This window comes from Dreissena polymorpha, chromosome 10, assembly GCF_020536995.1.
Source record: "Dreissena polymorpha isolate Duluth1 chromosome 10, UMN_Dpol_1.0, whole genome shotgun sequence".
NCBI lineage: Eukaryota > Metazoa > Mollusca > Bivalvia > Myida > Dreissenidae > Dreissena > Dreissena polymorpha.
Window position 1 is genome coordinate 22,252,884 of NC_068364.1, and position 13,901 is coordinate 22,266,784.

Genomic DNA, 13,901 nt, shown 5'->3' on the forward strand with positions numbered 1-13,901 from the left:
GCCCGTTTGTTTTCATATTACCCTATATGTTTTGCAAGTTTGCATGATTATAACACATGATGAAACTTTGTATAGCATAAAAATACGTTATTTTGACATAGTAAAACATACCCGGTCAAGACAACTAAATCTTCTGACAAGATCAAACGATATTTGGACAAAGCAACATCAACTTTGACAAAGCTAGTCCCATGGATTACAGGCTGCATATCTTTCTGAATATGTAAAGTTAATATTATAATTAATGATTTGCAATACAAAAGAGTGTATGGTCGTCACGAACGAATAGGGGTTATTGGAAAAGAACTCTTGTTATTTCAAGCCTTATGTACGATCTCGATAACACGTCACAAATAGGGATTGTTTAATAATTTAACTAACTAACTTGCTATTCACAAAGCGAGGAATGCCAGAGGTTACCCGATAGCTAAGAACAACACCGCCTTATCTTAAGGCCTTAAATCTAACCATTCATTTGGTTTGCACCTTAACGAACCGACAAGCTTCTTTGTCTTTAAAATATTTGGTCACTTTAACAAACCTTTGTAATTTGATGCAGATTTTATCACGATCTTTTGATGACGTCTGCCGACTACACACTCCTGAAACCGAAACATTTGGTATTTTCCGACAATTAACCAACCCGCCTCGTATTGTGACTGTAATAACCAACAACAAAACTTTACAAAAAACATACTTTCATACTTTTGGAATACTTTAGTTGTTGCATTTATAAGCGTGATTATATACAAAAAAACATACTAGTGTAAATATGATATGCAATTAAAATTTACCTAGAAAAGGTTGTGAACTTGGAACCTTGTGATTTTAATAATCTTTGTTTGCTATTAATATATGTGTTGCATAAAAAAACGGAGCTGAATGACTGCATTCAATGTACTATAGAAATCGCAGTTTGAACGCAAACAGCAGAATCCGGAAAATTACGAACAATTAGCTTATTATATACGTCATTTTATAAAGGTAAGAATAGATGCGCTATTGTTATTGTATGCTCATTGTTTGAACGCAAAAATATATACATATAATTTATTTATTTATAGATCTTTGAATAACAATTGACGAAATATTAATCGAACGATAAAAGAATTACACATATAGCAAAAGCCCTTCGTTTTGATTTACGAATGAAACAACATAAATCTTTAAAATGTATGCACATTAAAGGGACTAAGAGAGTACCTAAGAGCATTTTTATATTGACTGTTACTGCATACATGTAATCCGAGCTATACAACTCGCCCAAATGTCAACGTCAGTGTCCGCGTAATGCTCTGCTAAAAGTACACGTGCACAATCTCTACACTTGGGGACTTTTCTAACGCATCACTTTTCAAACTTGAATATCTCATTTATGAGTTAAGATATTGATTTAAAATTGTACATACGATCATTTGACTACTTTCTTTGCAAGCTCACGATAAAATAATTCATTTGTGACGATTGAACGCTTTAGCACGTGGGGTTGGTGAGATTCCATATTTTTGGACGTGGAAATGGTGAAACGCGATTTAATTCTAGTTTTATTTCAATTTAGTTATTATAGATGGGTTCAAATAAAAGGAAAACATAAAATTAATTTACAAAACAATAAAGCTCGTATGAATATTCAGGAGCGCAATCGCGCACTTTGCATTTTACAGGCTACCTTTCCCACTTGCTTTAAAAAAAAAGCGTCCGATCGTTACGGATGAATGATTTGATCGTCAGCTTGCAAATATTGTTGTCAAATGATCACAAGTGCAATTTTAAATAATAATATTTACTCATTACTGAGATATGTAAGTTTTAAAAGTGTTGCGCTAGAAAAATCACCAAGTGTTGTAAAAGGCGATATACATGTTATTCCAATTTAATTGCAATTTCACAATTATAGGTTAGTTTTTACACAAAAAAAACATAACATTAATTAAAGAAAAACAATATGGCTCGTATGAATATTCAGGAGCGAAACGGCTTTATCGGAATGTTGCAAGCCGGTCAGTTATTAAGACTTGTAAGCGTATGCGTTTTACTTTTCACATTGTTATTAAAAAACGTTGTACGAGTTTGCGAATTTGACTTTTGAAGTGACATTTTTAATTTGTAAAGTTTTATAGTTTGTTCATTTCAAATTTCAATTAAATTTTCAGCAATTATCAGATATGTGTTGAATTATTTTTGGTTCAAATTTCAACACAAGCCGTTCAAAAATAAGGGAGCTGTATGAAGTGATGCGTTAGAAAAGTCTCCAAGTGTATATCACTCTATATACTTGTTTCTGCACATATAGAGGTAAGTACTCCGAGCGAGTTACAATGAATGTTTTTACGTTTTAAACTTAAAATGTACTGTAAGATATCAATGAATCATAGGCTTGAAATGTCCAGATAAAAAACATAGAATTTACCACCTGCTTTTGAGATATATTTTTGCACGGTGCTCTGCAAAATAAACAGTTTTGCGGTTTATTCAGCATATCTACTTAGGCTATCATTTGTTATGCCTGAAATGGTGTACATAACATTAACTAGAACGACGCTACGATCATTTCATTTTATATCGAACTTCAGCCGAATACTGATTCGACATTGTCCTTCTAACCCACCGGCTGTCAACCGTCGTCACTTGCGCGCTTGAAAAGTGACAACTTTCTGAAAAGCTTCCTGTTTTTTATTTGATTGATTGAAAATCTAGCGCTTAGTACGTTAAAACAAGAAATCACTGTCTTTATACCAATTCAACACAATGTCATTAAAATGTTATCTTCCGGTTATTAAAGGGGCATTTTCACGTCTTGGTTAATTGACAAAATAAACAAGAAATATCTTTAAAAAAGATATACGGCGTTGATTGTGGTTTAAGTTTATGGAAGGTAAAGATTTAAATGAATGAGATCAAGTTTAGCTAATATCTTTTTCTGTGCAGTTTTTAGCTGCATCAAACGCAGTACGGGATGTTACGCGGAGTTTTCGCGGCTTATTTTACATTATCACATATTGCTGGTCATAAACCTATAGATACAAAAAAGAAAACCAAAGTCAACCGGCCACACGTGAAGTCTCCGTACATATTTTAAATATGTATACGCGCGTTCTTCGAACAAACCTGTTTGAGTGGTTTATCGGGAATTGCTACGTGTATTTGATTCGATTATTAACAGTATCGAGAATCATCGCGCTCATACTTAATACATTAGTCAATATGCTGCAATAATACATTAGTAAATATGATGGAATAATTCTTGTTAATTAATTAAAAATAATATTTATCATGGTATTGTTGAAAACACATTAAGAATCTATTATTGACATGCCATAAAATAATATCGCTGGATATCTTCATTTCACATCTTTCTGGTGGTAAAGAAAATTCCGGTTCACCTAGTTCACGCTATAGCGTCTTTATTATATAACTATTATATAACTGACCGCGAACTCCGAACAGCACAGAAGGTCTGACCTGTATATAAACTCTGACATTCAAACACACTAACCGCGAACTGACCCCTTATACCTCGCGGGTTGAAATGCAACACATTAAAGTGAGGCATCGCTTCCACTGCTCTTTATACTTTTACATATAACATGTTGACAGGAATATGGAAGTCAGTACTAAATATGAGAACATGGCCTTTAAGTACACAACGTTCTCGCGCTGAAAATCCTCTGAAAATAAAAGATGTACGCACAAACTGTATTGATGTCGAGATTGAGTGTAAAACTGTTCTATCTATAAAGCCTTTTTATTAGAGATAAAACTGTTTCATGCTGAACACGCAGTAAAACAGTGTTACAAAGACGCGGACATGTTTCCAATGTTCTAGTGGTATTATCAAATCAGCCAATGCAGTCAATGAAGTGTATTCATATGTACTTGGCCGCGGGAAGTTTTATTTGAATTCTATTGGACGCTAACAAAGGTCAGGCTAAGGTGAAAAGCTGGCTTATACAGCTGACGCCGAAAAAAAATGTTTCAGATTCGCAAATGTTCGTTGTAGTTATGATATTTGAGAGGAGACATTAACCATGCTCTAAAATATCCATTATATGCATATTTGGACGATTTCAAAACCTGAATATTATAAAGCGTTGCAACGCGAAACGATTTAATAATTTGGAGAGTTCAGTTGCTGTCGTTATATGTTGTGGCAGTACGAAGATTATATATAATAGTATAAAATACATCACTCAAAATGTGCGCACGGATGGTCGAGTGGTCTAAGCGTTTGACTTTTTATCCAGATGTCAGTAGTTCGAGCCCAGTTGAGGGTTACTTTTTTTTCTTTAATTTTATTTTTGTTTTTTTTTACCGGAGCTTTTTAGATCAAATGTTTACATATATCAATTAGCATTTCATGACAAACTTCAATATCTGCCAAAGCCTGTGAAAAGGCCCCTGATTTTTACCCCACTGAACAAGGAATACATTAGCCGCACCGTCCGTTACTGGCTGGATGGAGACTTGTGTGTAACGGACCGTCCGTCTAGGATTTCTCTCCGATTTAGGGGAAGGGACGGTATCGCGCATGCATCTATGCAAACTTTCTACCTAGATTTCTTGCGTCCATTTATTCATTTGAAATAAAATGAAATAAAATTGCTCATTGATTCAGCATCGTTCAAGTATAATGAATGCATCATTACTTGAATTGTTAAAATATACCACAAACCTACGACATACTTTGTGAGGAATAAAATTGACACACGACCAGAATTAAAAATATATTTGATTCCCCTTCCATCCTACCCACCGAAATTGCTGAGACCCGATTTTTTTCCGACATGGAACAATAGTTTGTGTGTGAGAAGATTAAAAATGGTACTAAGAGAACACGATGTGTACAAACCTACCCAAATATGACCCCGCTGCGTGTTAATAACATATTAATGCGATAGCGCAAAAACAAGCGTAAGCAAGATGGCGGATCAGGTCAGTTGCGTGTCCGTCAAGACTAGTGTTATTTTTGTATGCAGGAACACCTTGTTTATGTAGTACTAAAAATACCTTTTAAGTAAATGTATATTCTCCTCATCAGCCTGCGATTAACTGAAGTTAACATCGAGTATATCTTGCCATCTAGGCATTTATTAATCTAGTCTTCAGTGCAGGTACACCGGGTTTAAGCACATAATGCATATATCTGCCGTTGGTGTTCAATCTTAAACACATGTAGTTTATTTTTAATTGAATCTTAAAGTAAAATATTAAAATTGAAATCAATTAACTTGCTATCTACCCAGACGTTTGTGTGTGGGTTAGAAGGGGGAAACAAACAATTGTTATTGTTTAGCCTAAATATTAAACAAGCGGTTTACAGAAAGTTTATCTCTAGTCTGAAACTCAATTATGGGCGTTTGTTCTGATGTCATACAATCACCACAATGTACAGCGCATTTATGTAACGAAATTACCATAAACTTTTTAAATTTGCCTTTTTTTGACACGTGTGGTCATATTAATTACATAATTAAACGCGGTTAATTATTTTACTTTTATAAGTAAATGAGAAAAATAGTTATATCAAATTTAATGGATTTTATATTCGCTTTCTATTGTTTCATTGTGAACAAGAGATGTGTTTGTCAGAAACACAATGCCCCCTATTGCGCCGCTTTGAAATACAATTTCAATATATCGTTTGGCAGGTTTAGAAATAATCTCCCTTTAAATCTTATTACTTCCCTTGGATTGTGTATTGTGTCTTTTGATCTTAAAGGATGACCTTGACCTTTTCCACTCAAAATGTGCAGCTTCATGAGATACACATGCATGCCAAATATCAAAAGTTGCTATCTTCAATATTGCAAAAGTAATCCCAAAACTTTAACCAAGGTTAAAGTTTTGGGACAGAATGACAGACAGACAGGCCAAAAAGCAATATGCCCCTGATCATTTGGGTATTGAATGTTCTGGCCGTTATGAGTATGTTCAGTTTGCGTAAACTATATGTATACCTGTAAAGGTATACAAGTCGAAATTTTTCCATTTGTGTCTCGTTAAGCGCATATGATCATCAATTTGCAGCAGAATAAGCTTAAAATTGTAATATGCTTTGTATATTTATGCCCCCCTTCGAAGAAGAGGGGGTATATTGCTTTGCTCATGTCGGTCGGTCTGTCGGTCGGTCTGTCAGTCCGTCCACCAGATGGTTGTCGGACGATAACTCAAGAACGCTTGGGCCTAGGATCATGAAACTTCATAGGTACATTGATCATGACTCGCAGATGACCCCTATTGATTTTGAGGTCACTAGGTCAAAGGTCAAGGTCACGGTGACCCGAAATAGTAAAATGGTTTTTGAATGATAACTCAAGAATGCATACGCCTAGGATCATGAAACTTCATGGGTAGATTGATCATGACTCGCAGATGACCCCTATTGATTTTGAGGTCACTAGGTTAAAGTTCAAGGTCACGGTGACCAGAAATATTAAAATTGTTTCCGGATGATAACTCAAGAATGCATACGCCTAGGATCATGAAACTTCATGGGTAGATTGATCATGACTCGCAGATGACCCCTATTGATTTTGAGGTCACTTGGTCAAGGTCACGGTGACCCAAAATAGTAAAATAGTTTCGGATGATTACTCAAGAACGCATATGCCCAGGATCATGAAACTTCACAGGTAGATTGATCATGACTCGCAGATGACCCCTATTGATTTTGAGGTCACAAGGTCAAAGTTCAAGGTCACGGTGACTCGAAATAGTAAAATGATTTTCGGATGATAACTCAAGAACGCTTTTGCCTAGGATCATGACACATCATAGGTACATTGATCGTGACTCGCAGATGAACCCTATTGATTTTCAGGTCACTAGGTCAAAGGTCAAGTCACAGTGACAAAAAACGTATTCACACAATGGCTGCCACTACAACGGACAGCACATTTGGGGGCATGCATGTTTTACAAACAGCCCTTGTTATTATGTCCCCCACTATAGTAGTGGGGGACATATTGTTTTTGCCCTGTCTGTCTGTTGGTCTGTTGGTCTGTTTGGCCCAACTTTAACATTTTGCAATAACTTTTGCTATTTTGAAGATAGCAACTTCATATTTGGCATGCATGTGTATCTCATGAAGCTGCACATTTTGAGTGGTGAAAGGTCAAGGTCAAGGTCATCATTCAAGGTCAGAGGTCAAATATATGTGGCCAAAATCGCTCATTTTATAAATACTTTTGCAATATTGAAGATAGCAACTTGATATTTGGCATGCATGTGTATCTCATGGAGCTGCACATTTTTAATGGTGAAAGGTCAAGGTCAAGGTCATTCTTCAAGGTCAGAGGTCAAATATATGTGGCCGAAATCGCTTATTTTATGAATACTTTTGCAATTTTGAAGATAGCAATTTGATATTTGGCATGCATGTGTATCTCATGGAGCTGCACATTTTAAGTGGTAAAAGGTCAAGGTCAAGGTCATCCTTCACAAGGTCAAGGTCATCCTCCAAGGTCAAACGTCATATAGGGGGACATTGTGTTTCACAAACGCATCTTGTTTTTTAAATTGTGTTCTGTGCTTGACTTTAAATCGATTCAACCAAAGAATATGTGAAAGTAATTCCTTATATATTCAGGTTGGAGAATATGGAAGAAGAGCATGATACGAAAGACGGGATGGTTGAGTGTCTGCCGGGTATTCCGGTATTGCATCGTGATGCAGGAACAAGGAGCAAGGTTTGTGTATTGAAATAGATCAATTTAAGCACGAATTTTGATTCTAGCACGACCGTCATAAATTTTCTCTCCTATAAAACAAGTACAGACGCATTTTTATGCAGCAAATTACGGAAGAAACCAAATTTATTTTACAATTTAGTTCAAAGTTCGAAGACGGTATCTCCACAAACTTCATTGCGCGATAACGAATAAATGACACTTATTTAGTTACTGAATTAATTTATATCGTAAGTAGCCCTATAGAACAATACTTCCAAAACACAATTTATATTTATGATGCGCACATCTGTTTTTGCTTTTCGTCTTGAAAATGGTCTCATTTATTTTTAATTTATACGTAGTCATATGGAATTAATTTATAAAACTTATCGACGAAACCAAATCGTATTGAATATCATGCTCCTAAGTTAGTAGACAGTATGCGCGCGGTTAATTGCGCGATAAGAAATATATGTAACTAAGTTGACTAATTTCTTTATAAGCAGTACAGAGGTATTGCAATTAACCATTTACATTGATGATAAACAAATGTGTTTTTGATTTTGGACTTGCAAATTGTTTCATGTATTTATATCTTAATATTAAGTCGTTTGGATTTATTATGCTGCATTTTACATAATTGGAACAAACAAATTGTATTGGCGAATTATACATGTCCACAATTTAACTTGTTTTTAATGATGTGCATAGTTCACAAAACTTCATAACGCGTATAGTATACTATACAGATATGTTTCTTCTAGGTACAGTTTTCCAGTTCGAAAATAAAGTATGGTGTTAGAAGAGCTTATATCAATTTGGATCCATCGAGGCAGTCGAACAACAGACGGGATCGACATCTCGTTACAAGCTTTCAGGTGAAACAATATAAATCGTGTGCCGTCAATAAAAAAAATGCGTGTTCATTTTACAGCATTTCAAATGTAATTATATGTTCGTGAAGAACATCTCTATTTGATATTCATAGCAAGTAATGTTCCTATACTTATAAAGAAATTGCAACTTATTGTCGCAGATTGAAACAATAAAATTAAACTGTACGTCAGGAGCTACCACACAGACGTATACTCATTCTAAAATTACATGTTCGTTCTACAGTAATCATCATTATAAAACGAAACAGTATACAGCCTAACAAATGGAAGCAATTTAATAATATTTAGCGCTTCTGCCGTTTTTGTTATTTTGTGTGACGATGAATATAATTGCCCTGGTGACCGAGTGATAAGGCGATAGCTTTACAATCCAGATGGAGTTCACTTGTTTTCCCATTCCATATTCTATTCTTGTCAAGAATAATAGTAAGAGTAATAGCGACAACGTTTTTGATGTCGTTAAATATCAAAGGACGCCAAACATTAAATAAATCAAAACAATAGCGGATTCTTCAAAACGGTAACGAAACCGAAAATGAATATTAATGACAACTTTGTGAACGCGGTTAACACCTGCTAATTAGTTTGCATTGTCAATTAACAATTGGATTATTCGAATGTTAATCAATAATTCCATATATGCCCGATTTATATTTTTAAAACCAAATTATAGGTGGGTAATATAGACAATAAGAGTCATAAACACAAACGTTTGAAATTTTCTAAAGTGTCAAATGAATTTCGGCATATGGTTCTATTTAAAGATATGATGAAATAAGCTCCCAATCAGGACCGTTGTATTGCAACATGCGTAAATAACCTGCCGTGGTTTGCACGCGTTGTGAACAGCTATTTTAGGTTACAAAATTCTACATTTAAGAAATGAATTTCTTTGTCCCGATAAAAAGCGCGCGAAAATTTGCGTGGGTGTATTTATTTGTAAATAATTTTTTTGTAGCGGGTACAACATTGAGATCATTTAATTTCCATTAAAAGTTTCGTTGTGAATTTCAACTAAAGTACCGGGGTATCTTGCGAATTATTTGGCATTGACATTTTCTCTAAATAAAATATCATGTAAACACGCTGTATCGTTACCGTTACGCTGTATCAGTTCCTTCATTATTGAAACAATTATTGTATTGACTGCAAACAAGTGTCGTAACGTACGGATGCAATACGTAAATTCGGACAGTACTTTAAGTCGGACACAAGTAAATAAATGATTTAATACTCTTGATTTCTAGAAACTCGGTATTTGTTGTTAAAAAGGGAAATTGCATTGATTAACACCATACGAGTCAATCGTATTGATCATCTAAACGCTTTATTTACGTTTTCGACTTAACGTGCTGTCCGAATTTAAGTACACATACATGTGCACATACATGTAATATCTACATGTAGTATATGATTTTCATTTACATTTAAGTACACGGTGCCTGTACTGTAACATTAATTTACGATATTGACTGTGTACATCAGACTACTTGCTATTTAATGTATATGTATGTATACATAGTAAGTATATGTAAATGAAGAAATAAAATAAAGATGAAAACCTGCCTCTTATCATTTTGTAGAAAGTTTTATGGGCTACCAAATATTTTTATTGGTAGCCCAGTGGGCTACCTGAAAAATAAGACATTTGTCGGAATCTGAATTCTTGTTTTAATCTAGTATTCCTTAGTACCGATGTTTACATCTATTAAGTTAAAGTATTAACGAATGAACGAAGCAATTATAAAGCGACGTAAACATTTCGTTAAATGTATGTAAACCAAATCAGCATTAGAACATATTGGATTGTAAAACGACTATGATTATTTCGTTTTAAATGAATATAAAAATATAGGTGGGAATTAAAACATGAATGAGTGTATCCGTGTGTTAAATCACCACATCTTAATATGGTTAACGTTGTTTTTATAACACCGATGATGAATTTACAAATAACCGACACGATAATGATTGAATAGTTTTATATCCAGATTCCGGAGCACTTCCCGGCATTGTCTATCCTGTTATCGGACCAACTGGATGATATTGGAGGTAGAAAATGCACTGTTATGAAGCGGAGAGTAACATACTTGCGAAGGGAGCGAGTGGAAACGTTTCAAGCACATCTAGATGGATTCGATTCTGCGTGTTTTCATTTCGGTAGTCAATCGGAAGGAACCACTACTCCTGGTCTCAATTCTGATATTGATTTGCTACGAAGTTATAACCGTCCGAACATCATGACAGACTGGAGAGACTGGAAGGCTGGGATGAGTAACCTTCTGATGCTTCATGACTACACCACTCCTCCTCAACAGTACTTGCTACAGGTAATCAGGCGAGACACACCGGAGCCGGAGACACGACTGTGTGATGACAGGTATGTGAGGAAAGATTCTTGGCAAGTATTGTTCAGTTCCGAACAATGGAAAAAGGAAACAGAGCAGCAAATTAAAGATCACGGAGAGATAACAAAACAAGGACCTTCTGTGAGTTCTGTACCCAACTGGGATATTGTAAACGCATTTCACGTTTGCCAACCTCTTCCTGAAATACAACACTGGATAGAAAGATGCATAGGTAGACACTGGCCGCCTGCCCAATTACTGGAGGCTGCACGGGTAGCTCCGTCTTTCTTGGTACCGGTCGGACATCATGACAGCGATTTCAAGCGCGAAGAATGGCGACTGTCTCCGAACCTTATAGAACGAATGTTGATGTTTAGTTTTAATATGATACAAATAAAGTGTTATATTGTGTTGAAATTAATTAAACAATCATTATTTAAGAAAATGGTGGGGGAATGTATTACAAGTTTTCATTGTAAAACTGTAATGTTCTACACCATAGAGAGAACCCACCCTTCTCTGTGGATGGAAGATAACCTAATGTTTCTAATATTACTATGTTTACAAGTATTAAGAAAATGGCTGCGACTTGGAAGCCTCCCTCATTATATCATAGAAGGAGTGAACTTATTTGATGGAAAACTGTCTGTGGTGCAGCAGAGACGCCTTTTACAGTACGTGAACTTCTTGATTAAGAACAACTTGCAAGATTTATTTCATATAAATATAGATAAATTAGGATATCGTTTACAAGGGTGTGGTATACGGCACATCGGACAAGCTGGAGGTGTACTGAGACGTATATGCGTAAATAAGAGTATCAGTTTAATGCTGACGTTTGAGCGCTTGGAGAGGTTTCTTATATACTTAAGAAATATTACATATAATGTACAAAATCCAAATGCATTCATCGAGCAAAATATAAACTCAAAATTACGCACTTGTTTTGAACATTCCAGGAATCCCCAATTGAAAAAAGCTGCTTTAGAATATATCAATCACCTGTACGCATTACGCAATTCGATGCAATCATCAAAGTGTTTGCGACTACGAAACCATGTGTTCAGCGTAATTATAAGGCGTTTCAAATATTCTTTAAACATGGATGTAGCTTCTAATCGCTTAAAGTTGGCTTCTGTGCTATACTGTTGTGGACATCTTCAAGCGGCAGTTAGAGTGCTAGAAGATGTGGAGAGGAGTTATCATAGCAAGGTAAAGGCTGTGTGTGGATGCATACGTATAGTAGGAGACCGTGATCTCCAGGTGTTTGCTAACATGATATCAGATAACTGTGACAATAAATTCTGTGAACAACAAATTGCATTTTGTGTCAAGTTTGTTAGAGAAGAAGCGTATTGCGCTCCATATATATTGTGGTTTGAAATTAATCGCAACATGACGGAAGAGGAAGTTGCACAGAAAGAATCCGTTAATAAACGATGGATGAACAGCGCTGAGGTGGCTGCTCTTCCTTTCCTTCACTATCTACAGTATCTCACGTATGGAGGACTCGGTGAACGCGACAAACAGCTGCATGCATTTGGAATACTCGAGGCTTATATATGTGATCCCAGAAATAACATCAACATGTATCACGATGAGACAGCGCTCAATTTGCTTGGTCATTGCTATGAAATGGAAGGATACTATGAAGGGGCGCTACATTACTACGAGGCGTCGTTAAGACGGCGCGATACGAACAATGCTGCTAACTGGCACGTGCAACGTGTGCAGCGTCTGATAAGTAATTTTGAATGAAAATGACAACTTTTAAACGTACAAAATACCTTATACAAATTTGTTAAGATGCACACGGTGTTGTCAGCTAGTTCTCTAATTTACATGTTTTAAGCTGTATGTATTACTAAGTAGCACATTGTGAAAGAACATATTAAGTGCACCTGTATTGTAAAATATTTAAATCGTACACGATATTCTATTTCGTTTGCATTAATATGGAAACTGATTGTTCCGTTTTACTATTAATCCAAATGTCGAAGTCGGCGTCTGCGTCTGTGTTGGTGTCTGCTTAATGATCTCTTTAAGGTTAACGTGCAAAATCTATGATGTGCAATTTAGGAGAATGGTGGCTTTTTAATTTGGTTATTGGTACATGTAACTGCTCAACATCTCTATAATTCCGAGTTTATCGCAGTTATTCAGGTGGAACTTCCTAAATGTTTTCGGGGAAATTGTGCGACGGTAGTTGTGCATAATTCTGGCCTGCAATTAAGGAGAAGTAAGCCCATTTTTGTACTTAAATAATTTAGGTGAACATTATCGTGTAAAACATATATCTCTAGCTGGCATTTAGACCTTAATGCGGTGATACAGGTTATGATTCAAGTAATCCCAGCAATTGAACAAACTCAAGGACTATCCACGTGATTTAGTTCAGAGATGCATTTCTGGTCCGTTTGGGTCAAGGTCAAGGTCACTTGCTACAATTTATAAAATTTCGGTTAGTAACTTTAGTAAAGAGGGAGATATTGTAGACAGATCACATGCTAATCTTGCGAAGGATTGGTGCCACTGTCGCTTAGATATTATTTCCCTCTAAAACTTTAGTTAGTGTTTTTATTATGTAATGTTGTGTGAATGTAGTTTACCTTCAGAGGTATGTTATTTTAGACTATTATATTTCTTTTTTGTAACAGTTTGTGTAGTGAGACTGTATTTAGGGCAAGTGAGATCAATGTAACTGTTATTATAAATAGAAACAATGTCCATGCAATAACTTGAGTTTATATGGAGGAATCGTGCTGTATTTGTTTTGGGAATTGACATGCAGACATCGGTTATGATTGAATTTGGGGCCAGTTCGTTCAAGGTAACGCTTTCAAAGTTGGAATGACTGTCGATTCCTAAGTTTCTGAGTTAATTCCCTCTATTTGAAATTTCTTTATATGATTACAAATTGAAAGATAAATATGCATAACGGTGTTTATTATTAAGATTGAATGCGCACTTAAAAACACTTAGTTAAT

At 35.5% G+C, this 13,901-nt stretch overlaps 2 protein-coding genes across 24 annotated transcripts in view; one reads left to right on the top strand and one right to left on the bottom strand.

Annotated features, from left to right (window-relative positions):
- Positions 1-13,901, bottom strand: part of LOC127847065 (epidermal retinol dehydrogenase 2-like) — a 261,377-nt gene that overhangs the window by 198,688 nt on the left and 48,788 nt on the right. The gene's annotated exons all lie outside the window — the stretch shown is intronic.
- The window catches only part of LOC127847058 (uncharacterized), a 270,689-nt gene that overhangs the window by 167,951 nt on the left and 88,837 nt on the right, over positions 1-13,901 (top strand). For 7 of the 23 annotated variants that reach the window (XM_052378630.1, XM_052378624.1, XM_052378629.1 and 4 more), the window contains 3 exons: positions 7,589-7,688; positions 8,435-8,548; positions 10,546-10,618. The exons of 5 other annotated variants lie outside the window; for them this stretch is intronic. In XM_052378630.1, the coding sequence (XP_052234590.1) occupies positions 7,599-7,688; positions 8,435-8,548; positions 10,546-10,618 (277 nt within the window). In that variant the 5' untranslated portion in view covers positions 7,589-7,598. Of the gene's footprint in view, positions 1-892; positions 985-1,942; positions 2,296-7,588; positions 7,689-8,434; positions 8,549-10,545; positions 11,051-13,901 lie in introns of those variants that run through there. 11 more of the 23 variants (XM_052378633.1, XM_052378634.1, XM_052378619.1 and 8 more) reach the window with 9 other exon arrangements.